The following is a 25,691-nucleotide window of genomic DNA, read 5'->3' on the forward strand; positions in this document are numbered from 1 at the left end:
TGCAGATGGAGGCTGTGCATAGAGAGGCTGAGGAGCAATGTACTGCAGAAGGAGGCTGTGCGTAGAGGGGCTGATGAGTAATGTGCTGCAGATGGAGGCTGTGCATAGAGAGGCTGAGGAGCAATATACTGCATATGGAGGCTGTGCATAGAGGGGCTGAGGAGCAATGTACTGCAGATGGAGGCTGTGCATAGAGAGGCTGAGGAGCAATGTACTGCATATGGAGGCTGTGCATAGAGAGGCTGAGGAGCAATGTACTGCAGATGGAGGCTGTGCATAGAGGGGCTGAGGAGCAATGTACTGCATATGGAGGCTGTGCAAAGAGAGGCTGAGGAGCAATGTACTGCATATGGAGGCTGTGCATAGAGAGGCTGAGTAGCAATGTACTGCAGATGGAAGCTGTGCATAGAGAGGCTGAGGAGCAATGTACTGCAGATGGAGGCTGTGCATAGAGAGGCTGAGTAGCAATGTACTGCAGATGGAGGCTGTGCATAGAGAGGCTGAGTAGCAATGTACTGCAGATGGAAGCTGTGCATAGAGGGGCTGAGGAGCAATGTACTGCAGAGGGAGGCTGTGCATAGAGAGGCTGAGGAGCAATGTACTGCAGATGGAGGCTGTGCATAGAGGGGCTGAGGAGCAATGTACTGCAGATGGAGGCTGTGCTTAGAGAGGCTGAGTAGCAATGTACTTCAGATGGAGGCTGTGCATAGAGAGGCTGAGGAGCAATATACTGCATATGGAGGCTGTGCATAGAGGGGCTGAGGAGCAATGTACTTCAGATGGAGGCTGTGCATAGAGAGGCTGAGGAGCAATATACTGCATATGGAGGCTGTGCATAGAGAGGCTGAGTAGCAATGTACTGCAGATGGAAGCTGTGCATAGAGAGGCTGAGGAGCAATGTACTGCAGATGGAGGCTGTGCATAAAGAGGCTGAGGAGCAAGGTACTGCAGATGGAGGCTGTGCATAGAGAGGCTGAGGAGCAACGTACTGCAGATGGAGGCTGTGCATAGAGAGGCTGAGGAGCAATGTACTGCAGAAGGAGGCTGTGCATAGAGAGGCTGAGGAGCAATGTACTGCAGAAGGAGGCTGTGCATAGAGAGGCTGAGGAGCAATGTACTGCATATGGAGGCTGTGCATAGAGAGGCTGAGGAGCAATATACTGCATATGGAAGCTGTGCATAGAGGGGCTGAGGAGCAATTTTCTGCATAAGGAGGCTGTGCATGGAGAGGCTGAGGAGCAATGTACTGCATAAGGAGGCTGTGCATAGAGAGGCTGAGGAGCAATGTACTGCAGATGGAGGCTGTGCATAGAGAGGCTGAAGAGCAATGTACTGCATAAGGAGGCTGTGCATAGAGAGGCTGAGGAGCAATGTATTTCAGATGGAGGCTGTGCATAGAGGGGCTGAGGAGCAATGTACTGCAGATGGAGGCTGTGCATAGAGAGGCTGAGGAGCAATGTACTGCATAAGGAGGCTGTGCATAGAGAGGCTGAAAAGCAATGTACTGCAGATGGAGGCTGTGCATAGAGAGGCTGAGGAGAAATGTACTGCATAAGGAGGCTGTGCATAGAGAGGCTGAGAAGCAATGTACTGCAGATGGAGGCTGTGCATAGAGAGACTGAGGAGCAATGTACTGCAGAAGGAGGCTGTGCATAGAGAGGCTGAGGAGCAATGTATTGCAGATGGAGGCTGTGCATAGAGGGGCTGAGGAGCAATGTACTGCAGATGGAGGCTGTGCATAGAGAGGCTGAGGAGCAATGTACTGCATATGGAGGCTGTGCATGGAGAGGCTGAGGAGCAAGGTACTGCAGATAGACGCTGTGCATAGAGAGGCTGAGGAGCAATGTACTGCATATGGAGGCTGTGCATAGAGGGGCTGAGAAGCAATGTACTGCAGATGGAGGCTGTGCATAGAGAGGCTGAGGAGCAATGTACTGCATAAGGAGGCTGTGCATAGAGAGGCTGAAAAGCAATGTACTGCAGATGGAGGCTGTGCATAGAGAGGCTGAGGAGCAATGTACTGCAGATGGAGGCTGTGCATAGAGAGACTGAGGAGCAATGTACTGCAGAAGGAGGCTGTGCATAGAGAGGCTGAGGAGCAATGTATTGCAGATGGAGGCTGTGCATAGAGGGGCTGAGGAGCAATGTACTGCAGATGGAGGCTGTGCATAGAGAGGCTGAGGAGCAATGTATTGCATATGGAGGCTGTGCATAGAGGGGCTGAGAAGCAATGTACTGCAGATGGAGGCTGTGCATAGAGAGGCTGAGGAGCAATGTACTGCAGATGGAGGCTGTGCATAGAGAGGCTGAGGAGCAATGTACTGCATAAGGAGGCTGTGCATAGAGAGGCTGAAAAGCAATGTACTGCAGATGGAGGCTGTGCATAGAGAGGCTGAGGAGCAATGTACTGCATAAGGAGGCTATGCATAGAGAGGCTGAGGAGCAATGTACTGCATAAGGAGGCTATGCGTAGAGGGGCTGAGAAGCAATGTACTGCAGATGGAGGCTGTGCATAGAGGGGCTGAGGAGCAATGTACTGCAGATGGAGGCTGTGCATAGAGAGGCTGAGGAGCAATGTACTGCAGATGGAGGCTGTGCATAGAGGGGCTGAGAAGCAATGTACTGCATATGGAGGCTGTGCATGGAGAGGCTGAGGAGCAATGTACTGCATAAGGAGGCTGTGCATAGAGAGGCTGAGGAGCAATGTACTGCATATGGAGGCTGTGCATAGAGAGGCTGAGGAGCAATGTACTGCAGATGGAGGCTGTGCATGGAGAGGCTGAGGAGAAATGTACTGCATAAGGAGGCTGTGCATAGAGAGGCTGAGGAGCAAGGTACTGCATATGGAGGCTGTGCATAGAGAGGCTGAGAAGCAATGTACTGCATATGGAGGCTGTGCATAGAGAGGCTGAGGAGCAAGGTACTGCATATGGAGGCTGTGCATTGAGAGGCTGAGGAGCAATGTACTGCATAAGGAGGCTGTGCATAGAGAGGCTGAAAAGCAATGTACTGCAGATGGAGGCTGTGCATAGAGAGGCTGAGGAGCAATGTACTGCAGAAGGAGGCTGTGCATAGAGAGGCTGAGGAGCAATGTATTGCAGATGGAGGCTGTGCATAGAGAGGCTGAGGAGCAATGTACTGCATAAGGAGGCTGTGCATAGAGAGGCTGAAAAGCAATGTACTGCAGATGGAGGCTGTGCATAGAGAGGCTGAGGAGCAATGTACTGCAGATGGAGGCTGTGCATAGAGAGACTGAGGAGCAATGTACTGCAGAAGGAGGCTGTGCATAGAGAGGCTGAGGAGCAATGTATTGCAGATGGAGGCTGTGCATAGAGGGGCTGAGGAGCAATGTACTGCAGATGGAGGCTGTGCATAGAGAGGCTGAGGAGCAATGTATTGCATATGGAGGCTGTGCATAGAGGGGCTGAGAAGCAATGTACTGCAGATGGAGGCTGTGCATAGAGAGGCTGAGGAGCAATGTACTGCAGATGGAGGCTGTGCATAGAGAGGCTGAGGAGCAATGTACTGCATAAGGAGGCTGTGCATAGAGAGGCTGAAAAGCAATGTACTGCAGATGGAGGCTGTGCATAGAGAGGCTGAGGAGCAATGTACTGCATAAGGAGGCTATGCATAGAGAGGCTGAGGAGCAATGTACTGCAGATGGAGGCTGTGCATAGAGGGGCTGAGGAGCAATGTACTGCAGATGGAGGCTGTGCATAGAGAGGCTGAGGAGCAATGTACTGCAGATGGAGGCTGTGCATAGAGGGGCTGAGAAGCAATGTACTGCATATGGAGGCTGTGCATGGAGAGGCTGAGGAGCAATGTACTGCATAAGGAGGCTGTGCATAGAGAGGCTGAGGAGCAATGTACTGCATATGGAGGCTGTGCATAGAGAGGCTGAGGAGCAATGTACTGCAGATGGAGGCTGTGCATAGAGGGGCTGAGAAGCAATGTACTGCATATGGAGGCTGTGCATGGAGAGGCTGAGGAGCAATGTACTGCATAAGGAGGCTGTGCATAGAGAGGCTGAGGAGCAATGTACTGCATATGGAGGCTGTGCATAGAGAGGCTGAGGAGCAATGTACTGCAGATGGAGGCTGTGCATGGAGAGGCTGAGGAGAAATGTACTGCATAAGGAGGCTGTGCATAGAGAGGCTGAGGAGCAAGGTACTGCATATGGAGGCTGTGCATAGAGAGGCTGAGAAGCAATGTACTGCATATGGAGGCTGTGCATAGAGAGGCTGAGGAGCAAGGTACTGCATATGGAGGCTGTGCATAGAGAGGCTGAGAAGCAATGTACTGCATATGGAGGCTGTGCATAGAGAGGCTGAGGAGCAAGGTACTGCATATGGAGGCTGTGCATTGAGAGGCTGAGGAGCAATGTACTGCATAAGGAGGCTGTGCATAGAGAGGCTGAGGAGCAATGTACTGCATATGGAAGCTGTGCATAGAGGGGCTGAGGAGCAATGTACTGCATATGGAAGCTGTGCATAGAGGGGCTGAGGAGCAATGTACTGCAGAAGGAGGCTGTGCATAGAGAGGCTGAGGAGCAATGTACTGCAGATGGAGGCTGTGCGTAGAGAGGCTGAGGAGCAATGTACTGCATATGGAAGCTGTGCATAGAGGGGCTGAGGAGCAATGTACTGCAGAAGGAGGCTGTGCATAGAGAGGCTGAGGAGCAATGTACTGCAGATGGAGGCTGTGCGTAGAGAGGCTGAGGAGCAATGTACTGCATAAGGAGGCTATGCGTAGAGGGGCTGAGGAGCAATGTACTGCAGATGGAGGCTGTGCATAGAGAGGCTGAGTAGCAATGTACTGCAGATGGAGGCTGTGCATAGAGAGGCTGAGAAGCAATGTACTGCAGATGGAGGCTGTGCATAGAGAGGCTGAGGAGCAATGTACTGCAGATGGAAGCTGTGCATAGAGGGGCTGAGGAGCAATGTACTGCAGAAGGAGGCTGTGCATAGAAAGGCTGAGGAGCAATGTACTGCAGATGGAGGCTGTGCGTAGAGGGGCTGAGGAGCAATGTACTGCAGATGGAGGCTGTGCATAGAGAGGCTGAGGAGCAATGTACTGCAGATGGAGGCTGTGCATAGAGAGGCTGAGGAGCAATGTACTGCATATGGAGGCTGTGCATAGAGAGGCTGAGAAGCAATGTACTGCATATGGAGGCTGTGCATAGAGAGGCTGAGGAGCAAGGTACTGCATATGGAGGCTGTGCATAGAGAGGCTGAGGAGCAATGTACTGCATAAGGAGGCTATGCGTAGAGGGGCTGAGGAGCAATGTACTGCAGATGGAGGCTGTGCATAGAGAGGCTGAGTAGCAATGTACTGCAGATGGAGGCTGTGCATAGAGAGGCTGAGAAGCAATGTACTGCATATGGAGGCTGTGCATAGAGAGGCTGAGGAGCAATGTACTGCATATGGAAGCTGTGCATAGAGGGGCTGAGGAGCAATGTACTGCAGAAGGAGGCTGTGCATAGAGAGGCTGAGGAGCAATGTACTGCAGATGGAGGCTGTGCGTAGAGAGGCTGAGGAGCAATGTACTGCATATGGAGGCTGTGCGTAGAGAGGCTGAGGAGCAATATACTGCATATGGAGGCTGTGCATGGAGAGGCTGAGGAGCAATGTACTGCATAAGGAGGCTGTGCATAGAGAGGCTGAGGAGCAATGCACTGCAGATGGAGGCTGTGCATAGAGAGGCTGAGGAGCAATGTACTGCAGATGGAGGCTATGCATAGAGAGGCTGAGGAGCAATGTACTGCAGAAGGAGGCTGTGCATAGAGAGGCTGAGGAGCAATGTATTGCAGATGGAGGCTGTGCATAGAGGGGCTGAGGAGCAATGTACTGCAGATGGAGGCTGTGCATAGAGGGGCTGAGAAGCAATGTACTGCAGATGGAGGCTGTGCATAGAGAGGCTGAGGAGCAATGTACTGCATAAGGAGGCTGTGCATAGAGGGGCTGAGGAGCAATGTACTGCAGATGGAGGCTGTGCATAGAGAGGCTGAGGAGCAATGTACTGCATAAGGAGGCTATGCGTAGAGGGGCTGAGAAGCAATGTACTGCATATGGAGGCTGTGCATAGAGGGGCTGAGGAGCAATGTACTGCAGATGGAGGCTGTGCATAGAGAGGCTGAGGAGCAATGTACTGCATATGGAGGCTGTGCATAGAGGGGCTGAGGAGCAATGTACTGCAGATGGAGGCTGTGCATAGAGAGGCTGAGGAGCAATGTACTGCATAAGGAGGCTATGCGTAGAGGGGCTGAGAAGCAATGTACTGCATATGGAGGCTGTGCATAGAGGGGCTGAGGAGCAATGTACTGCATAAGGAGGCTATGCATAGAGGGGCTGAGGAGCAATGTACTGCATAAGGAGGCTATGCGTAGAGGGCCTGAGGAGCAATGTACTGCATATGGAGGCTATGCGTAGAGGGGCTGAGAAGCAATGTACTGCAGGTGGAGGCTGTGCATAGAGAGGCTGAGGAGCAAGGTACTGCATATGGAGGCTGTGCATAGAGAGGCTGAGGAGAAATGTACTGCATAAGGAGGCTGTGCATAGAGAGGCTGAGGAGCAAGGTACTGCATATGGAGGCTGTGCATAGAGAGGCTGAGGAGAAATGTACTGCATAAGGAGGCTGTGCATAGAGAGGCTGAGGAGCAATGTACTGCAGATGGAGGCTGTGCAGAGAGAGGCTGAGGAGAAATGTACTGCATAAGGAGGCTGTGCATAGAGAGGCTGAGGAGCAAGGTACTGCATATGGAGGCTGTGCATAGAGAGGCTGAGAAGCAATGTACTGCATAAGGAGGCTGTGCATAGAGAGGCTGGGGAGCAATGTACTGCATAAGGAGGCTATGCGTAGAGGGGCTGAGAAGCAATGTACTGCAGATGGAGGCTGTGCATAGAGGGGCTGAGGAGCAATGTACTGCAGATGGAGGCTGTGCATAGAGGGGCTGAGGAGCAATGTACTGCAGATGGAGGCTGTGCATAGAGAGGCTGAGGAGCAATGTACTGCATAAGGAGGCTATGCGTAGAGGGGCTGAGAAGCAATGTACTGCATATGGAGGCTGTGCATAGAGGGGCTGAGGAGCAATGTACTGCAGATGGAGGCTGTGCATAGAGGGGCTGAGGAGCAATGTACTGCAGATGGAGGCTGTGCATAGAGAGGCTGAGGAGCAATGTACTGCAGATGGAGGCTGTGCATAGAGAGGCTGAGGAGCAAGGTACTGCATATGGAGGCTGTGCATAGAGAGGCTGAGGAGCAAGGTACTGCATATGGAGGCTGTGCATAGAGAGGCTGAGGAGCAATGTACTGCATAAGGAGGCTATGCGTAGAGGGGCTGAGAAGCAATGTACTGCAGATGGAGGCTGTGCATAGAGGGGCTGAGGAGCAATGTACTGCAGATGGAGGCTGTGCATAGAGAGGCTGAGGAGCAATGTACTGCAGATGGAGGCTGTGCATAGAGAGGCTGAGGAGCAATGTACTGCATAAGGAGGCTGTGCATAGAGGGGCTGAGGAGCAATGTACTGCAGATGGAGGCTGTGCATAGAGGGGCTGAGAAGCAATGTACTGCATATGGAGGCTGTGCATAGAGGGGCTGAGGAGCAATGTACTGCAGATGGAGGCTGTGCATAGAGGGGCTGAGGAGCAATGTACTGCAGATGGAGGCTGTGCATAGAGAGGCTGAGGAGCAATGTACTGCAGATGGAGACTGTGCATAGAGAGGCTGAGGAGCAAGGTACTGCATATGGAGGCTGTGCATAGAGAGGCTGAGGAGCAAGGTACTGCATATGGAGGCTGTGCATAGAGAGGCTGAGGAGCAATGTACTGCATAAGGAGGCTATGCGTAGAGGGGCTGAGAAGCAATGTACTGCAGATGGAGGCTGTGCATAGAGGGGCTGAGGAGCAATGTACTGCAGATGGAGGCTGTGCATAGAGAGGCTGAGGAGCAATGTACTGCATATGGAGGCTGTGCATAGAGAGGCTGAGGAGCAATGTACTGCAGATGGAGGCTGTGCATAGAGGGGCTGAGGAGCAATGTACTGCAGATGGAGGCTGTGCATAGAGAGGCTGAGGAGCAATGTACTGCAGATGGAGGCTGTGCATAGAGAGGCTGAGGAGCAATGTACTGCATAAGGAGGCTATGCGTAGAGGGGCTGAGAAGCAATGTACTGCATATGGAGGCTGTGCATAGAGAGGCTGAGGAGCAATGTACTGCAGAAGGAGGCTGTGCATAGAGAGGCTGAGGAGCAATGTACTGCAGAAGGAGGCTGTGCATAGAGAGGCTGAGGAGCAATGTACTGCATATGGAGGCTGTGCATAGAGAGGCTGAGGAGCAATGTACTGCAGAAGGAGGCTGTGCATAGAGAGGCTGAGGAGCAATGTACTGCAGAAGGAGGCTGTGCATAAAGAGGCTGAGGAGCAATGTACTGCAGAAGGAGGCTGTGCATAGAGAGGCTGAGGAGCAATGTACTGCAGAAGGAGGCTGTGCATAAAGAGGCTGAGAAGCAATGTACTGCATATGGAGGCTGTGAATAGAGGGGCTGAGGAGCAATGTACTGCAGAAGGAGGCTGTGAATAGATGGGCTGAGGAGCAATGTATTGCAGAAGGAGGCTGTGAATAGAGGGGCTGAGGAGCAATGTACTGCAGAAGGAGGCTGTGCATAGAGAGGCTGAGGAGCAATGTACTGCATATGGAGGCTGTGCATAGAGAGGCTGAGGAGCAATGTATTGCAGAAGGAGGCTGTGAATAGAGGGGCTGAGGAGCAATGTACTGCAGAAGGAGGCTGTGCATAGAGAGGCTGAGTAGCAATGTACTGCATATGGAGGCTGTGCATAGAGAGGCTGAGGAGCAATGTACTGCAGAAGGAGGCTGTGCATAGAGAGGCTGAGGAGCAATGTACTGCAGAAGGAGGCTGTGCATAGAGAGGCTGAGGAGCAATGTACTGCATATGGAGGCTGTGCATAGAGAGGCTGAGGAGCAATGTACTGCAGAAGGAGGCTGTGCATAGAGAGGCTGAGGAGCAATATACTGCAGATGGAGGCTGTGCATAGAGAGGCTGAGGAGCAATGTACTGCAGAAGGAGGCTGTGCATAAAGAGGCTGAGGAGCAATGTACTGCAGAAGGAGGCTGTGCATAGAGAGGCTGAGGAGCAATGTACTGCAGAAGGAGGCTGTGCATAAAGAGGCTGAGAAGCAATGTACTGCATATGGAGGCTGTGAATAGAGGGGCTGAGGAGCAATGTACTGCAGAAGGAGGCTGTGAATAGATGGGCTGAGGAGCAATGTACTGCAGATGGAGGCTGTGCATAGAGAGGCTGAGGAGCAATGTACTGCATAAGGAGGCTATGCGTAGAGGGGCTGAGAAGCAATGTACTGCATATGGAGGCTGTGCATAGAGGGGCTGAGGAGCAATGTACTGCAGATGGAGGCTGTGCATAGAGGGGCTGAGGAGCAATGTACTGCAGATGGAGGCTGTGCATAGAGAGGCTGAGGAGCAATGTACTGCAGATGGAGGCTGTGCATAGAGAGGCTGAGGAGCAAGGTACTGCATATGGAGGCTGTGCATAGAGAGGCTGAGGAGAAATGTACTGCATAAGGAGGCTGTGCATAGAGAGGCTGAGGAGCAATGTACTGCATAAGGAGGCTATGCGTAGAGGGGCTGAGAAGCAATGTACTGCATATGGAGGCTGTGCATAGAGGGGCTGAGGAGCAATGTACTGCAGATGGAGGCTGTGCATAGAGGGGCTGAGGAGCAATGTACTGCAGATGGAGGCTGTGCATAGAGAGGCTGAGGAGCAATGTACTGCAGATGGAGGCTGTGCATAGAGAGGCTGAGGAGCAAGGTACTGCATATGGAGGCTGTGCATAGAGAGGCTGAGGAGCAAGGTACTGCATATGGAGGCTGTGCATAGAGAGGCTGAGGAGCAATGTACTGCATAAGGAGGCTATGCGTAGAGGGGCTGAGAAGCAATGTACTGCAGATGGAGGCTGTGCATAGAGGGGCTGAGGAGCAATGTACTGCAGATGGAGGCTGTGCATAGAGAGGCTGAGGAGCAATGTACTGCAGATGGAGGCTGTGCATAGAGAGGCTGAGGAGCAATGTACTGCATAAGGAGGCTGTGCATAGAGGGGCTGAGGAGCAATGTACTGCAGATGGAGGCTGTGCATAGAGGGGCTGAGAAGCAATGTACTGCATATGGAGGCTGTGCATAGAGGGGCTGAGGAGCAATGTACTGCAGATGGAGGCTGTGCATAGAGGGGCTGAGGAGCAATGTACTGCAGATGGAGGCTGTGCATAGAGAGGCTGAGGAGCAATGTACTGCAGATGGAGACTGTGCATAGAGAGGCTGAGGAGCAAGGTACTGCATATGGAGGCTGTGCATAGAGAGGCTGAGGAGCAAGGTACTGCATATGGAGGCTGTGCATAGAGAGGCTGAGGAGCAATGTACTGCATAAGGAGGCTATGCGTAGAGGGGCTGAGAAGCAATGTACTGCAGATGGAGGCTGTGCATAGAGGGGCTGAGGAGCAATGTACTGCAGATGGAGGCTGTGCATAGAGAGGCTGAGGAGCAATGTACTGCATATGGAGGCTGTGCATAGAGAGGCTGAGGAGCAATGTACTGCAGATGGAGGCTGTGCATAGAGGGGCTGAGGAGCAATGTACTGCAGATGGAGGCTGTGCATAGAGAGGCTGAGGAGCAATGTACTGCAGATGGAGGCTGTGCATAGAGAGGCTGAGGAGCAATGTACTGCATAAGGAGGCTATGCGTAGAGGGGCTGAGAAGCAATGTACTGCATATGGAGGCTGTGCATAGAGAGGCTGAGGAGCAATGTACTGCAGAAGGAGGCTGTGCATAGAGAGGCTGAGGAGCAATGTACTGCAGAAGGAGGCTGTGCATAGAGAGGCTGAGGAGCAATGTACTGCATATGGAGGCTGTGCATAGAGAGGCTGAGGAGCAATGTACTGCAGAAGGAGGCTGTGCATAGAGAGGCTGAGGAGCAATGTACTGCAGAAGGAGGCTGTGCATAAAGAGGCTGAGGAGCAATGTACTGCAGAAGGAGGCTGTGCATAGAGAGGCTGAGGAGCAATGTACTGCAGAAGGAGGCTGTGCATAAAGAGGCTGAGAAGCAATGTACTGCATATGGAGGCTGTGAATAGAGGGGCTGAGGAGCAATGTACTGCAGAAGGAGGCTGTGAATAGATGGGCTGAGGAGCAATGTATTGCAGAAGGAGGCTGTGAATAGAGGGGCTGAGGAGCAATGTACTGCAGAAGGAGGCTGTGCATAGAGAGGCTGAGGAGCAATGTACTGCATATGGAGGCTGTGCATAGAGAGGCTGAGGAGCAATGTATTGCAGAAGGAGGCTGTGAATAGAGGGGCTGAGGAGCAATGTACTGCAGAAGGAGGCTGTGCATAGAGAGGCTGAGTAGCAATGTACTGCATATGGAGGCTGTGCATAGAGAGGCTGAGGAGCAATGTACTGCAGAAGGAGGCTGTGCATAGAGAGGCTGAGGAGCAATGTACTGCAGAAGGAGGCTGTGCATAGAGAGGCTGAGGAGCAATGTACTGCATATGGAGGCTGTGCATAGAGAGGCTGAGGAGCAATGTACTGCAGAAGGAGGCTGTGCATAGAGAGGCTGAGGAGCAATATACTGCAGATGGAGGCTGTGCATAGAGAGGCTGAGGAGCAATGTACTGCAGAAGGAGGCTGTGCATAAAGAGGCTGAGGAGCAATGTACTGCAGAAGGAGGCTGTGCATAGAGAGGCTGAGGAGCAATGTACTGCAGAAGGAGGCTGTGCATAAAGAGGCTGAGAAGCAATGTACTGCATATGGAGGCTGTGAATAGAGGGGCTGAGGAGCAATGTACTGCAGAAGGAGGCTGTGAATAGATGGGCTGAGGAGCAATGTATTGCAGAAGGAGGCTGTGAATAGAGGGGCTGAGGAGCAATGTACTGCAGATGGAGGCTGTGCATAGAGAGGCTGAGGAGCAATGTACTGCATAAGGAGGCTATGCGTAGAGGGGCTGAGAAGCAATGTACTGCATATGGAGGCTGTGCATAGAGGGGCTGAGGAGCAATGTACTGCAGATGGAGGCTGTGCATAGAGGGGCTGAGGAGCAATGTACTGCAGATGGAGGCTGTGCATAGAGAGGCTGAGGAGCAATGTACTGCAGATGGAGGCTGTGCATAGAGAGGCTGAGGAGCAAGGTACTGCATATGGAGGCTGTGCATAGAGAGGCTGAGGAGAAATGTACTGCATAAGGAGGCTGTGCATAGAGAGGCTGAGGAGCAATGTACTGCATAAGGAGGCTATGCGTAGAGGGGCTGAGAAGCAATGTACTGCATATGGAGGCTGTGCATAGAGGGGCTGAGGAGCAATGTACTGCAGATGGAGGCTGTGCATAGAGGGGCTGAGGAGCAATGTACTGCAGATGGAGGCTGTGCATAGAGAGGCTGAGGAGCAATGTACTGCAGATGGAGGCTGTGCATAGAGAGGCTGAGGAGCAAGGTACTGCATATGGAGGCTGTGCATAGAGAGGCTGAGGAGCAAGGTACTGCATATGGAGGCTGTGCATAGAGAGGCTGAGGAGCAATGTACTGCATAAGGAGGCTATGCGTAGAGGGGCTGAGAAGCAATGTACTGCAGATGGAGGCTGTGCATAGAGGGGCTGAGGAGCAATGTACTGCAGATGGAGGCTGTGCATAGAGAGGCTGAGGAGCAATGTACTGCAGATGGAGGCTGTGCATAGAGAGGCTGAGGAGCAATGTACTGCATAAGGAGGCTGTGCATAGAGGGGCTGAGGAGCAATGTACTGCAGATGGAGGCTGTGCATAGAGGGGCTGAGAAGCAATGTACTGCATATGGAGGCTGTGCATAGAGGGGCTGAGGAGCAATGTACTGCAGATGGAGGCTGTGCATAGAGGGGCTGAGGAGCAATGTACTGCAGATGGAGGCTGTGCATAGAGAGGCTGAGGAGCAATGTACTGCAGATGGAGACTGTGCATAGAGAGGCTGAGGAGCAAGGTACTGCATATGGAGGCTGTGCATAGAGAGGCTGAGGAGCAAGGTACTGCATATGGAGGCTGTGCATAGAGAGGCTGAGGAGCAATGTACTGCATAAGGAGGCTATGCGTAGAGGGGCTGAGAAGCAATGTACTGCAGATGGAGGCTGTGCATAGAGGGGCTGAGGAGCAATGTACTGCAGATGGAGGCTGTGCATAGAGAGGCTGAGGAGCAATGTACTGCATATGGAGGCTGTGCATAGAGAGGCTGAGGAGCAATGTACTGCAGATGGAGGCTGTGCATAGAGGGGCTGAGGAGCAATGTACTGCAGATGGAGGCTGTGCATAGAGAGGCTGAGGAGCAATGTACTGCAGATGGAGGCTGTGCATAGAGAGGCTGAGGAGCAATGTACTGCATAAGGAGGCTATGCGTAGAGGGGCTGAGAAGCAATGTACTGCATATGGAGGCTGTGCATAGAGGGGCTGAGGAGCAATGTACTGCAGATGGAGGCTGTGCATAGAGGGGCTGAGGAGCAATGTACTGCAGATGGAGGCTGTGCATAGAGAGGCTGAGGAGCAATGTACTGCAGATGGAGGCTGTGCATAGAGAGGCTGAGGAGCAAGGTACTGCATATGGAGGCTGTGCATAGAGAGGCTGAGGAGCAAGGTACTGCATATGGAGGCTGTGCATAGAGAGGCTGAGGAGCAATGTACTGCATAAGGAGGCTATGCGTAGAGGGGCTGAGAAGCAATGTACTGCAGATGGAGGCTGTGCATAGAGGGGCTGAGGAGCAATGTACTGCAGATGGAGGCTGTGCATAGAGAGGCTGAGGAGCAATGTACTGCATATGGAGGCTGTGCATAGAGAGGCTGAGAAGCAATGTACTGCATAACGAGGCTATGCGTAGAGGGGCTGAGAAGCAATGTACTGCATATGGAGGCTGTGCATAGAGGGGCTGAGGAGCAATGTACTGCAGATGGAGGCTGTGCATAGAGGGGCTGAGGAGCAATGTACTGCAGATGGAGGCTGTGCATAGAGAGGCTGAGGAGCAATGTACTGCAGATGGAGGCTGTGCATAGAGAGGCTGAGGAGCAAGGTACTGCATATGGAGGCTGTGCATAGAGAGGCTGAGGAGCAAGGTACTGCATATGGAGGCTGTGCATAGAGAGGCTGAGGAGCAATGTACTGCATAAGGAGGCTATGCGTAGAGGGGCTGAGAAGCAATGTACTGCAGATGGAGGCTGTGCATAGAGGGGCTGAGGAGCAATGTACTGCAGATGGAGGCTGTGCATAGAGAGGCTGAGGAGCAATGTACTGCAGATGGAGGCTGTGCATAGAGAGGCTGAGGAGCAATGTACTGCAGATGGAGGCTGTGCATAGAGAGGCTGAGGAGCAAGGTACTGCATATGGAGGCTGTGCATAGAGAGGCTGAGGAGAAATGTACTGCATAAGGAGGCTGTGCATAGAGAGGCTGAGGAGCAAGGTACTGCATAAGGAGGCTGTGCATAGAGAGGCTGAGAAGCAATGTACTGCATAAGGAGGCTGTGCATAGAGAGGCTGAGGAGCAATGTACTGCAGATGGAGGCTGTGCATAGAGAGGCTGAGGAGCAATGTACTGCAGATGGAGGCTGTGCATAGAGAGGCTGAGGAGCAATGTACTGCAGATGGAGGCTGTGCATAGAGAGGCTGAGGAGCAATGTACTGCATATGGAGGCTGTGCATAGAGAGGCTGAGGAGAAATGTACTGCAGAAGGAGGCTGTGCATAGAGAGGCTGAGGAGCAATGTACTGCAGATGGAGGCTGTGCATAGAGAGGCTGAGGAGCAATGTACTGCAGATGGAGGCTGTGCATAGAGAGGCTGAGGAGCAATGTACTGCATATGGAGGCTGTGCATAGAGAGGCTGAGGAGAAATGTACTGCAGAAGGAGGCTGTGCATAGAGAGGCTGAGGAGCAATGTACTGCAGATGGAGGCTGTGCATAGAGAGGCTGAGGAGCAATGTACTGCAGATGGAGGCTGTGCATAGAGAGGCTGAGGAGCAATGTACTGCAGATGGAGGCTGTGCATAGAGAGGCTGAGGAGCAATGTACTGCATATGGAGGCTGTGCATAGAGAGGCTGAGAAGCAATGTACTGCATAAGGAGGCTGTGCATAGAGAGGCTGAGGAGCAATGTACTGCATAAGGAGGCTGTGCATAGAGAGGCTGAGGAGCAATGTACTGCAGATGGAAGCTGTGCATAGAGAGGCTGAGGAGCAATGTACTGCAGATGGAAGCTGTGCATAGAGAGGCTGAGGAGCAATGTACTGCAGATGGAGGCTGTGCATAGAGAGGCTGAGGAGCAATGTACTGCAGATGGAAGCTGTGCGTAGAGGGGCTGAGGAGCAATGTACTGCAGATGGAAGCTGTGCATAGAGAGGCTGAGGAGCAATGTATTGCAGATGGAGGCTGTGCATAGAGGGGCTGAGGAGCAATGTACTGCAGATGGAGGCTGTGCATAGAGGGGCTGAGAAGCAATGTACTGCAGATGGAGGCTGTGCATAGAGAGGCTGAGGAGCAATGTACTGCATAAGGAGGCTGTGCATAGAGAGGCTGAGGAGCAATGTACTGCAGATGGAGGCTGTGCATAGAGAGGCTGAGAAGCAATGTACTGCAGATGGAGGCTGTGCATAGAGAGGCTGAGGAGCAATGTACTGCATAAGGAGGCTATGCGTAGAGGGGCTGAGAAGCAATGTACTGCAGATGGAGGCTGTGCATAGAGAGGCTGAGGAGCAATGTACTGCATATGGAGGCTGTGCATAGAGGGGCTGAGGAGCAATGTACTGCAGATGGAGGCTGTGCATAGAGGGGCTGAGGAGCAATGTACTGCAGATGGAGGCTGTGCATAGAGAGGCTGAGGAGCAATGTACTGCATAAGGAGGCTGTGCATAGAGAGGCTGAGGAGAAATGTACTGCATAAGGAGGCTGTGCATAGAGAGGCTGAGGAGCAAGGTACTGCATATGGAGGCTGTGCATAGAGAGGCTGAGGAGCAAGGTACTGCATATGGAGGCTGTGCATAGAGGGGCTGAGGAGCAATGTACTGCAGATGGAGGCTGTGCATAGAGAGGCTGAGAAGCAATGTACTGCAGATGGAGGCTGTGCGTAGAGGGGCTGAGAAGCAATGTACTGCATATGGAGGCTGTGCATAGAGAGGCTGAGGAGCAATGTACTGCAGATGGAGGCTGTGCATAGAGAGGCTGAGGAGCAAGGTACTGCATATGGAGGCTGTGCATAGAGAGGCTGAGGAGCAATGTACTGCAGATGGAGGCTGTGCATAGAGAGGCTGAGGAGCAATGTACTGCAGATGGAGGCTGTGCATAGAGAGGCTGAGGAGCAAGGTACTGCATATGGAGGCTGTGCATAGAGAGGCTGAGGAGAAATGTACTGCATAAGGAGGCTGTGCATAGAGAGGCTGAGGAGCAAGGTACTGCATATGGAGGCTGTGCATAGAGAGGCTGAGAAGCAATGTACTGCATAAGGAGGCTGTGCATAGAGAGGCTGAGGAGCAATGTACTGCAGATGGAGGCTGTGCATAGAGAGGCTGAGGAGCAATGTACTGCAGATGGAGGCTGTGCATAGAGAGGCTGAGGAGCAATGTACTGCATAAGGAGGCTATGCGTAGAGGGGCTGAGAAGCAATGTACTGCAGATGGAGGCTGTGCATAGAGGGGCTGAGGAGCAATGTACTGCAGATGGAGGCTGTGCATAGAGAGGCTGAGGAGCAATGTACTGCAGATGGAGGCTGTGCATAGAGAGGCTGAGGAGCAATGTACTGCAGATGGAGGCTGTGCATAGAGAGGCTGAGGAGCAAGGTACTGCATATGGAGGCTGTGCATAGAGAGGCTAAGGAGAAATGTACTGCATAAGGAGGCTGTGCATAGAGAGGCTGAGGAGCAAGGTACTGCATATGGAGGCTGTGCATAGAGAGGCTGAGGAGCAAGGTACTGCATATGGAGGCTGTGCATAGAGAGGCTGAGGAGCAAGGTACTGCATAAGGAGGCTATGCGTAGAGGGGCTGAGGAGCAATGTACTGCAGATGGAGGCTGTGCATAGAGAGGCTGAGGAGCAATGTACTGCATATGGAGGCTGTGCATAGAGAGGCTGAGGAGCAATGTACTGCAGATGGAGGCTGTGCATAGAGAGGCTGAGGAGCAATGTATTGCAGAAGGAGGCTGTGAATAGAGGGGCTGAGGAGCAATGTACTGCAGAAGGAGGCTGTGCATAGAGAGGCTGAGTAGCAATGTACTGCATATGGAGGCTGTGCATAGAGAGGCTGAGGAGCAATGTACTGCAGAAGGAGGCTGTGCATAGAGAGGCTGAGGAGCAATGTACTGCAGAAGGAGGCTGTGCATAGAGAGGCTGAGGAGCAATGTACTGCATATGGAGGCTGTGCATAGAGAGGCTGAGGAGCAATGTATTGCAGAAGGAGGCTGTGAATAGAGGGGCTGAGGAGCAATGTACTGCAGAAGGAGGCTGTGCATAGAGAGGCTGAGTAGCAATGTACTGCATATGGAGGCTGTGCATAGAGAGGCTGAGGAGCAATGTACTGCAGAAGGAGGCTGTGCATAGAGAGGCTGAGGAGCAATGCACTGCAGAAGGAGGCTGTGCATAGAGAGGCTGAGGAGCAATGTACTGCATATGGAGGCTGTGCATAGAGAGGCTGAGGAGCAATGTATTGCAGAAGGAGGCTGTGAATAGAGGGGCTGAGGAGCAATGTACTGCAGAAGGAGGCTGTGCATAGAGAGGCTGAGTAGCAATGTACTGCATATGGAGGCTGTGCATAGAGAGGCTGAGGAGCAATGTACTGCAGAAGGAGGCTGTGCATAGAGAGGCTGAGGAGCAATGTACTGCAGAAGGAGGCTGTGCATAGAGAGGCTGAGGAGCAATGTACTGCATATGGAGGCTGTGCATAGAGAGGCTGAGGAGCAATGTACTGCAGAAGGAGGCTGTGCATAGAGAGGCTGAGGAGCAATGTACTGCAGAAGGAGGCTGTGCATAAAGAGGCTGAGGAGCAATGTACTGCAGAAGGAGGCTGTGCATAGAGAGGCTGAGGAGCAATGTACTGCAGAAGGAGGCTGTGCATAAAGAGGCTGAGAAGCAATGTACTGCATATGGAGGCTGTGAATAGAGGGGCTGAGGAGCAATGTACTGCAGAAGGAGGCTGTGAATAGATGGGCTGAGGAGCAATGTATTGCAGAAGGAGGCTGTGAATAGAGGGGCTGAGGAGCAATGTACTGCAGAAGGAGGCTGTGCATAGAGAGGCTGAGGAGCAATGTACTGCATATGGAGGCTGTGCATAGAGAGGCTGAGGAGCAATGTATTGCAGAAGGAGGCTGTGAATAGAGGGGCTGAGGAGCAATGTACTGCAGAAGGAGGCTGTGCATAGAGAGGCTGAGTAGCAATGTACTGCATATGGAGGCTGTGCATAGAGAGGCTGAGGAGCAATGTACTGCAGAAGGAGGCTGTGCATAGAGAGGCTGAGGAGCAATGTACTGCAGAAGGAGGCTGTGCATAGAGAGGCTGAGGAGCAATGTACTGCATATGGAGGCTGTGCATAGAGAGGCTGAGGAGCAATGTACTGCAGAAGGAGGCTGTGCATAGAGAGGCTGAGGAGCAATGTACTGCAGAAGGAGGCTGTGCATAAAGAGGCTGAGGAGCAATGTACTGCAGAAGGAGGCTGTGCATAGAGAGGCTGAGGAGCAATGTACTGCAGAAGGAGGCTGTGCATAAAGAGGCTGAGAAGCAATGTACTGCATATGGAGGCTGTGAATAGAGGGGCTGAGGAGCAATGTACTGCAGAAGGAGGCTGTGAATAGATGGGCTGAGGAGCAATGTATTGCAGAAGGAGGCTGTGAATAGAGGGGCTGAGGAGCAATGTACTGCAGAAGGAGGCTGTGCATAGAGAGGCTGAGGAGCAATGTATTGCAGAAGGAATGTATAGAAGGGCTGAGTGTTCATATACTGCAGATGGGGGATGTATATATAGGGCTGTAGAGCAATGTGCTGCAGGAGTTTGCATTACATTGAGAGGCTGAGGACTCATGCAGTGCAGATGGAGGTGGTATATGGAGGGGTTGTAGAGTGAAGTAATGCAGATGGAGGCTGTGTATAGAGGCACTGATGTGCAAAGTGATGCAGATGAAGGTTAGATATAGAGCGCTGTGGAGTGATGCACTGCAGATTAACAACTAATTAATAAGTACAAGGTGTTTGTGATTATATTGCCATGGAGAGGGGGCAGCTGATTACTTTTGTAGGGGTCATGTTATAACCTGGGCGGATGGCATTAATTTTTATACTACAGGTGATCACAGTGATATAATTATGTGTCAGTAAAGGATTGATTTGCTGTTATGTGGGGGATTATTACTGCAAGGGGCTAAGTGATTGTTATTTGTGGGTGTTCCAAATCACTGCACCTTTCAAACGAAGCACAAGAAATTAGATGCAAATTGCTTGGTTTTTGGTAATGCAGAGGAGCCGGAGTGTGTCTTCAAGAAAATGGCGCCGGAAAGCGCGGACTGCGCAGGCGCCGATTCCTGCTGCCGGAATCGGCGCCTGCGCAGTCCGCGCTTTCCGGCACCATTTTCTTGAAGACACTCCGGCTCCACTGCAGGTGTGTCTTCAAGAAAATGGTGCCGGAAAGCGCGGACTGCGCAGGCGCCGTTTCCGGCAGCAGGAGGACGAAGAAAATGGGTGGAAAGGAATGGCGTAAGTAACAAATTGCTGTGGCATGAAGCTGTGGCACTTCATGCCACAGCAACTTGTTATTTACGCCACCTGATTCCTTTCCGCCGTCATTTTCTTGGTCCTGCTGCCGGAATCGGCGCCTGCGCAGTCCGCGCTTTCCGGCGCCATTTTCTTGAAGACACACTGCCGGCGCCATTTTCTTGAAGACACACTGCAGGTGTGTCTTCAAGAAAATGGCGCCGGAAAGCGCGGACTGCGCAGGCGCCGATTCTGCCAGCAGGAGGACCAAGAAAATGGCGGTGGAAAGGAATCAGGTGGCGCAAGTAACAAATTGCTGTGGCATGAGGCTGTGGCACTTCATGCCACAGCTATTTGTTACTTACGCCACCTGATACGGGGCATATACTATGGAGCATCTTATGGAGCAGCATATGGGGCATATGGATGGGAGCAGCAAATTAAAGAACGGTGCCGCAGGATGGGAGCAGCACATGACAGAATGGGGGCGCAGGATGGGAGCAGCACATGACAGAACTGGGATGCAGGATGGCAGCAGCACATGACAGAACGGGGGCGCAGGATGGGAGCAGCACATGACAGGATGGGAGTAGCAAATGACAGAACGGGGGCGCAGGATGGGAGCAACACATGACAGAACGGGGGCGCAGGATGGGAGCAACACATGACAGAACAGGGGCGCAGGATGGGAGCAGCACATGACAGAACGGGGGCGCAGGATGGGAGCAGCACATGACAGCGGGAGCGCAGGATGGGAGCAGCACATGACAGAACGAGGGCGCAGGATGGGAGCAGCACATGACAGGATGGGAGCAGCAAATGACAGAATGGAGGCGCAGGATGGGAGCAGCACATGACAGAACGGGGGCGCAGGATGGGAGCAGCACATGACAGAACGGGGGCGCAGGATGGGAGCAGCACATGACAGAAAGGGGGCGCAGGATGGGAGCAGCACATGACAGAACGGGGGCGCAGGATGGGAGCAGCACATGAGAGAACGGGGGATGCAGGATGGAGCAGCACATGACAGAATGGGGACGCAGGATGGAGCAGCACATACCAAGATGGAGACCATATACCAATATAAATGCTCGCCACTCGGGCGTAGAACGGGTTCAATAGCTAGGTAAAAATAAGCAAACTCTTTGTGATTAACTTGTAATGATGCAGCACAAAGAGGCTGTGAATTTTATGAAATGAGTTGTTAGTAGCCTTACCATGGAAACGAGTGCTGCACGAGAGCCACATCTATAGATGGGCCACGCCACTTTGGGCATGACTTCCAGGCTAAAAATGAGTGTTTAGCCAGTTGTATACTTGCAAAAAGTAGTGTATGTGTCATAAGTTGCAGATACACAAGAGACGATAGATATCACTCTCTCGACTTCATAATTTATATTCATTCACATTTAATTGATATTATACATATTTTTGGAACTTCTGAAGCAGGACTTATTAGTCTAAAACTCAAAAATGATTTTGTTTTTGGAGCCTGGATCAGTAAACTGTTCACCTCTGCTGCAGTGGCTCCTTTCCCACCAATTTCTACTCTCAGAAAACTGTCTTGGTTCCCAATACACATTAGACAAAAGGTTGATACATTTTATACTGTACATACTGTATATATGCCCAACTTTGGAAAACATTAAGCTTTCACCAATATCATATTTCTAATATTTTATTGTGGACGTTGCATTAAATGTTTTTTCTATTGTTATTTAGAAATGAAAAAATTGTGGTGTACCATCGACAATGGCCTCCTGAGCTACTATGAAGATGAAAACCATTCTGACCCAGAGGGATTTGTTGATTTAAGTGAAGCTATATGTTTGGAAGTCCACTCGACGGAATTTACTCTAAATGCAAGGTAAGCACATAAATCATGTGTGGTGCAACATTTTGTGAAATGATAAATATCTATGCCATATGGATAAATTAAATTGAAATTAATAAGAAAAAGGGACTAAAAAGGACAAACTGTTGGGTCACAATACTGCTGCAATAATAGCAGGGAAGGGCAGTGTACATATCTAAGACTAGAGAGCTTACTGCGGCAGGACACAGCATGAAATATTTAAATGAAACAAACCAGATAAAAGACACTCGCATCAAGATAAAAAGGCAAATGGATTTGATAAGTGCAGATAAAACAAAAGTGTTATGTAAAAAATACTTTTTCGGAAAAAAATAAACCACTATGCGTTACGGCTGCATCTAGCCTAATTGTTTGTTCTAAAGGTGTAACCTGGATCATAACAAAATCACTATTACAGTATGATTGATAACTTGTCGAGGGAGGCTTTACTTTAGAAAACCATTCTTTGTATTACGTCTATGTCCAATCATATGGGACAGCAGAGTTTGCGTAGTGCCACAAGCATAATGTAGACCGCAGATACAGTTACATGCATAAATGATATAATCTGAACTACAAAAACAAACGGTAAAGCTGGAGAGACAAAGAGCACAAATAAGGTTTTATCCGATAGTCAAGTGGTATAAGATATTATTGGTATGCTCACCTGATAGGGTTCTGACAGTCACAACAACTATAGAAACATATAAAGGCTGCAGCTAGACCACCAAGGAGATACGATGCAATGAATGAGGATTGCGATAGTTCAAAGTCCGCGCTGCCCAAGGTTCCAAAAATCCGTTATTATTAAAGTTTGGTCCTGATTAAGAGATATAGAAACCATGAAACACATTGACAAATAAACCATATTAATGCTTCATCTCCGTGGGTGATTGCATTTTTCAAATATTGGGCAGTGTGGGCTATAATCTGAATTACAAAACAGTCTTTATTTAATACCGTAAATCTCATCTGTGAAATGAGATTTTTGACACTGCATTTGAAAACACCTGGAGCCCTCTTGTTTTTTTTTTTAAATCCCTTTGTGATTATTATATTTTTTATTGTAATGCCCCCACGAAATATGATATTCGGTTCAGCCAGGATTAACTCTTTTAATATTGGATCTTTTTTAAAAAAAAAATATACCAGTATTTTTGTACAACATTTCTAATAGTTTAATAGTTTTTTTTTCTTATTGTAAGAAGTAATAAAATTAAGTTTCCATCGATTATTTATCTGATTTATATTAGTCTTATTGGTCTCAGATTTTTGGGTTTTCTTAGATGGGTTTTTATTAGAAGAAATAGACTCATGTTGAGTTAGACTTAGATTTTTTTTATATGCTGTTTCTAAAAATTTTATTGGATATGTTTTCTCAGGAAACTTTTTGAGTAGTACTTTTGAGTGATTACTATAATCCTCTTTTGAGGTACAATTTCCCTTTATATGATGAAATTGGCTCAGAGGAATATTTACTTTCCATTTAATGAAATGTGCACTGTTAAAGCCAAGGTATTCATTTGCATCAATATATGTTTTTATCATAAATGCCTTATTTTCACGCGATATCTATAAATCTAAAAAAACGTATCCACAGAAATATTTGCTATGAAAAATATTTCCCATTCATTTTTGTTCACTATCTCAACAAAGTGAGAAGACTCTAAAGGCGTACCACACCAAGTTATGAAGAGGTTGTAGATTTCACATCGATAATATAAAATACAGCTTTGATAATTCTCAGTTACAATACGTGATAGGACTCAAATTGTCCAACAAAGAGATTTCCAAAACTTGGGGCGACCCGAGTCCCCATCGCTGTGCCGCGTAGCTGCAAGAACAATTTTTTCTTGAAAGGGGAATAAATTGCGCTTAAGTATAAATTCTAAACCATTTAACAGGAATCGCCTTTGTACGTTTTTTAAATTACCATAAGATGGCAGGTAGTAATCTACAGATAAAGACTGTAGCGAAACAGAGCGCACCAGACCATAGGGTGATACCTTTACAAAACGATATATTAAACCCAGGTAGTCTACTTACCTGAGCAGACTGTGTAGGCACAACGTCTGTGCAAGCTCAATAACCATTGCTGCTGCTCTGTGGCTGAGGAATGAACTCCACCAGGAAGGGAAAGACAAGATGAAGATTGAATCAAGGATCATCATCTTGATTAGCACAGCTAATACTGTAAATTATCTTTTCTTTCAGGTAATAATGTACGACATCCAAACCCAATTCATGATTGATATTGTAATATATGGCCAATTACATCTAATATGATGATAGAACATTCTCATTCATACAATTTTCCTAGTCTCCATAATTAACTGAGTTGAATATCTCAAATATGATGGTAGTTTGGCTACTAACTCCAGTAAGAAAAAAATCGATATAATGTGAAAGGGAACTAGTCAAAGATCCAATTCCCGATATATTGGGATGACCATGGGTTTTTATTTTGGTCTTTATGGAATTTTGGAAGATGATAAAATAGTGCTTTATTTGGAGAAAAATCCATTCAAAATCTTTTTTATTTTTTATTGACTATTTGACATCTGTAAGCATCTTTAATCAATTTTTGTAACTCACGTTCATACTGAGTAGTGGGTTTGTTGTGACTTTCAATATAATATTTGGTATTGACAGGATTTTATAAGCTTCTGCCATATAATCAACACGGTTTTGTATTACTAACCCTCCTCCCTTGTCTGCCTGTCAGATCACAATATTATTATTACTTTTTAAAGCTTCATTAAAGGATAAATTGGTAATCCCAATGTGTTTAGATATAATGGAATGATGTACAATAACAAATTGTATTGTGGTACCGTGTTAGCCAGAAAAATCGATGTGAATACTTTTCTGCCCAATGATGACAGAAGTATTCTAGGAGAATAAAGATATCACTCCTAGAATACTTCTGTCATCATTGGGCAGAAAAGCATTCACATCGATAATGGAATGACATTCCTCTGCTACAAGGGAATACAAAGTTTCAAGATAATTGTCCCGGTAATGTGTTTGAAACTGGTCTGATATCTTGATGTATGTAATTGTCAACAAGTGTGGTAACATCATCATTATCTGGACCATTATTAATTAAAAAAAGCCTCTGTAAAGTCAGCTTTTGGACAGAATTACTAAGATCAAGAAAGAGATGGAAGTCATTTGTACATTGAAATGGACGGAAATTCAAACCTTTTTTCAAAAGACAAACTTCCGCCTAATTCAGTATATTTTTATAAAAATTAACATTTTTTTTCAATTTGTGAACTTTTCTTATCGTACCTGTACAAGTTTTTCTTGTGTCTATGTAAATGTGTCTGTATCAATGAGATATTAAAAGTGTGCAATTATGGACAATAGTTTTGAAACTGACCAAAATTTTGTTTTTCACAAAATTTGCTGCTTCAGAGTATTAGATCTTTTAATCAGATGTTTCTATGTTTACTGAAGTACAACTATAAACATTTTATAATATTTTAAACTTTTTTGACTAATCCACAAAGTTTATGTAACAACTCAATATTTTCAGTGCTAATCCTTTTTTGTAAGGCTTCAGAAATTTACCTTGGCATGCTAGATATCAGCTTCTGGGCAAAATCACTACTGATGGCAATGCATTCTATCCTAATTAATGTTTCTTCTTTTATCCACCTGCCTTTTGAGATTTGACCACAGGTTCTCAATGGGATTGAGATTTGTGAAAATTCCTGGCCATGTCAATGTTTTGATCATAAAGCACTAAGTTATCCCTTTTGCCTTGTTATATGTTGCTCCATCATACTAAAGAAACATTGTTCGTCACCAAAATGCTACTGGATCAATATAAAAATGTGGTCTTAGAAGATGTTTAGATACCAGTTTTCTTCAGGAAAGCTGTGAAGGAGCCAGCCTACCTCCATGGATGAAAACCAAAACCAAAACAAATCACTGAAATTTTAGGTCAATGGCCAGGAAATTCCCCAAAATTCAATCCCATTGTGAAACTATGCTTAATTCACAAAAAAGCGATTGAAGAAACAAAAACACAGAAATTGTGAGAAATTCCAAGCATTGACTATGTAAAAAATAGTTGCCTT

The 25,691-nt window shown here is 49.0% G+C and overlaps 1 protein-coding gene across 3 annotated transcripts in view; it reads left to right on the forward strand.

The window, feature by feature from the left end:
- Positions 1-25,691, forward strand: part of ARAP2 (ArfGAP with RhoGAP domain, ankyrin repeat and PH domain 2) — a 598,685-nt gene that overhangs the window by 331,893 nt on the left and 241,101 nt on the right. For all 3 annotated transcript variants that reach the window (XM_069744626.1, XM_069744628.1, XM_069744627.1), the window contains exon 16: positions 21,471-21,615. In XM_069744626.1, coding sequence (XP_069600727.1) covers positions 21,471-21,615 — 145 coding nt within the window. The remainder of the gene's footprint in view (positions 1-21,470; positions 21,616-25,691) is intronic.

Source organism: Ranitomeya imitator, chromosome 1 (assembly GCF_032444005.1).
Source record: "Ranitomeya imitator isolate aRanImi1 chromosome 1, aRanImi1.pri, whole genome shotgun sequence".
NCBI classification, from domain to species: Eukaryota; Metazoa; Chordata; class Amphibia; order Anura; family Dendrobatidae; genus Ranitomeya; species Ranitomeya imitator.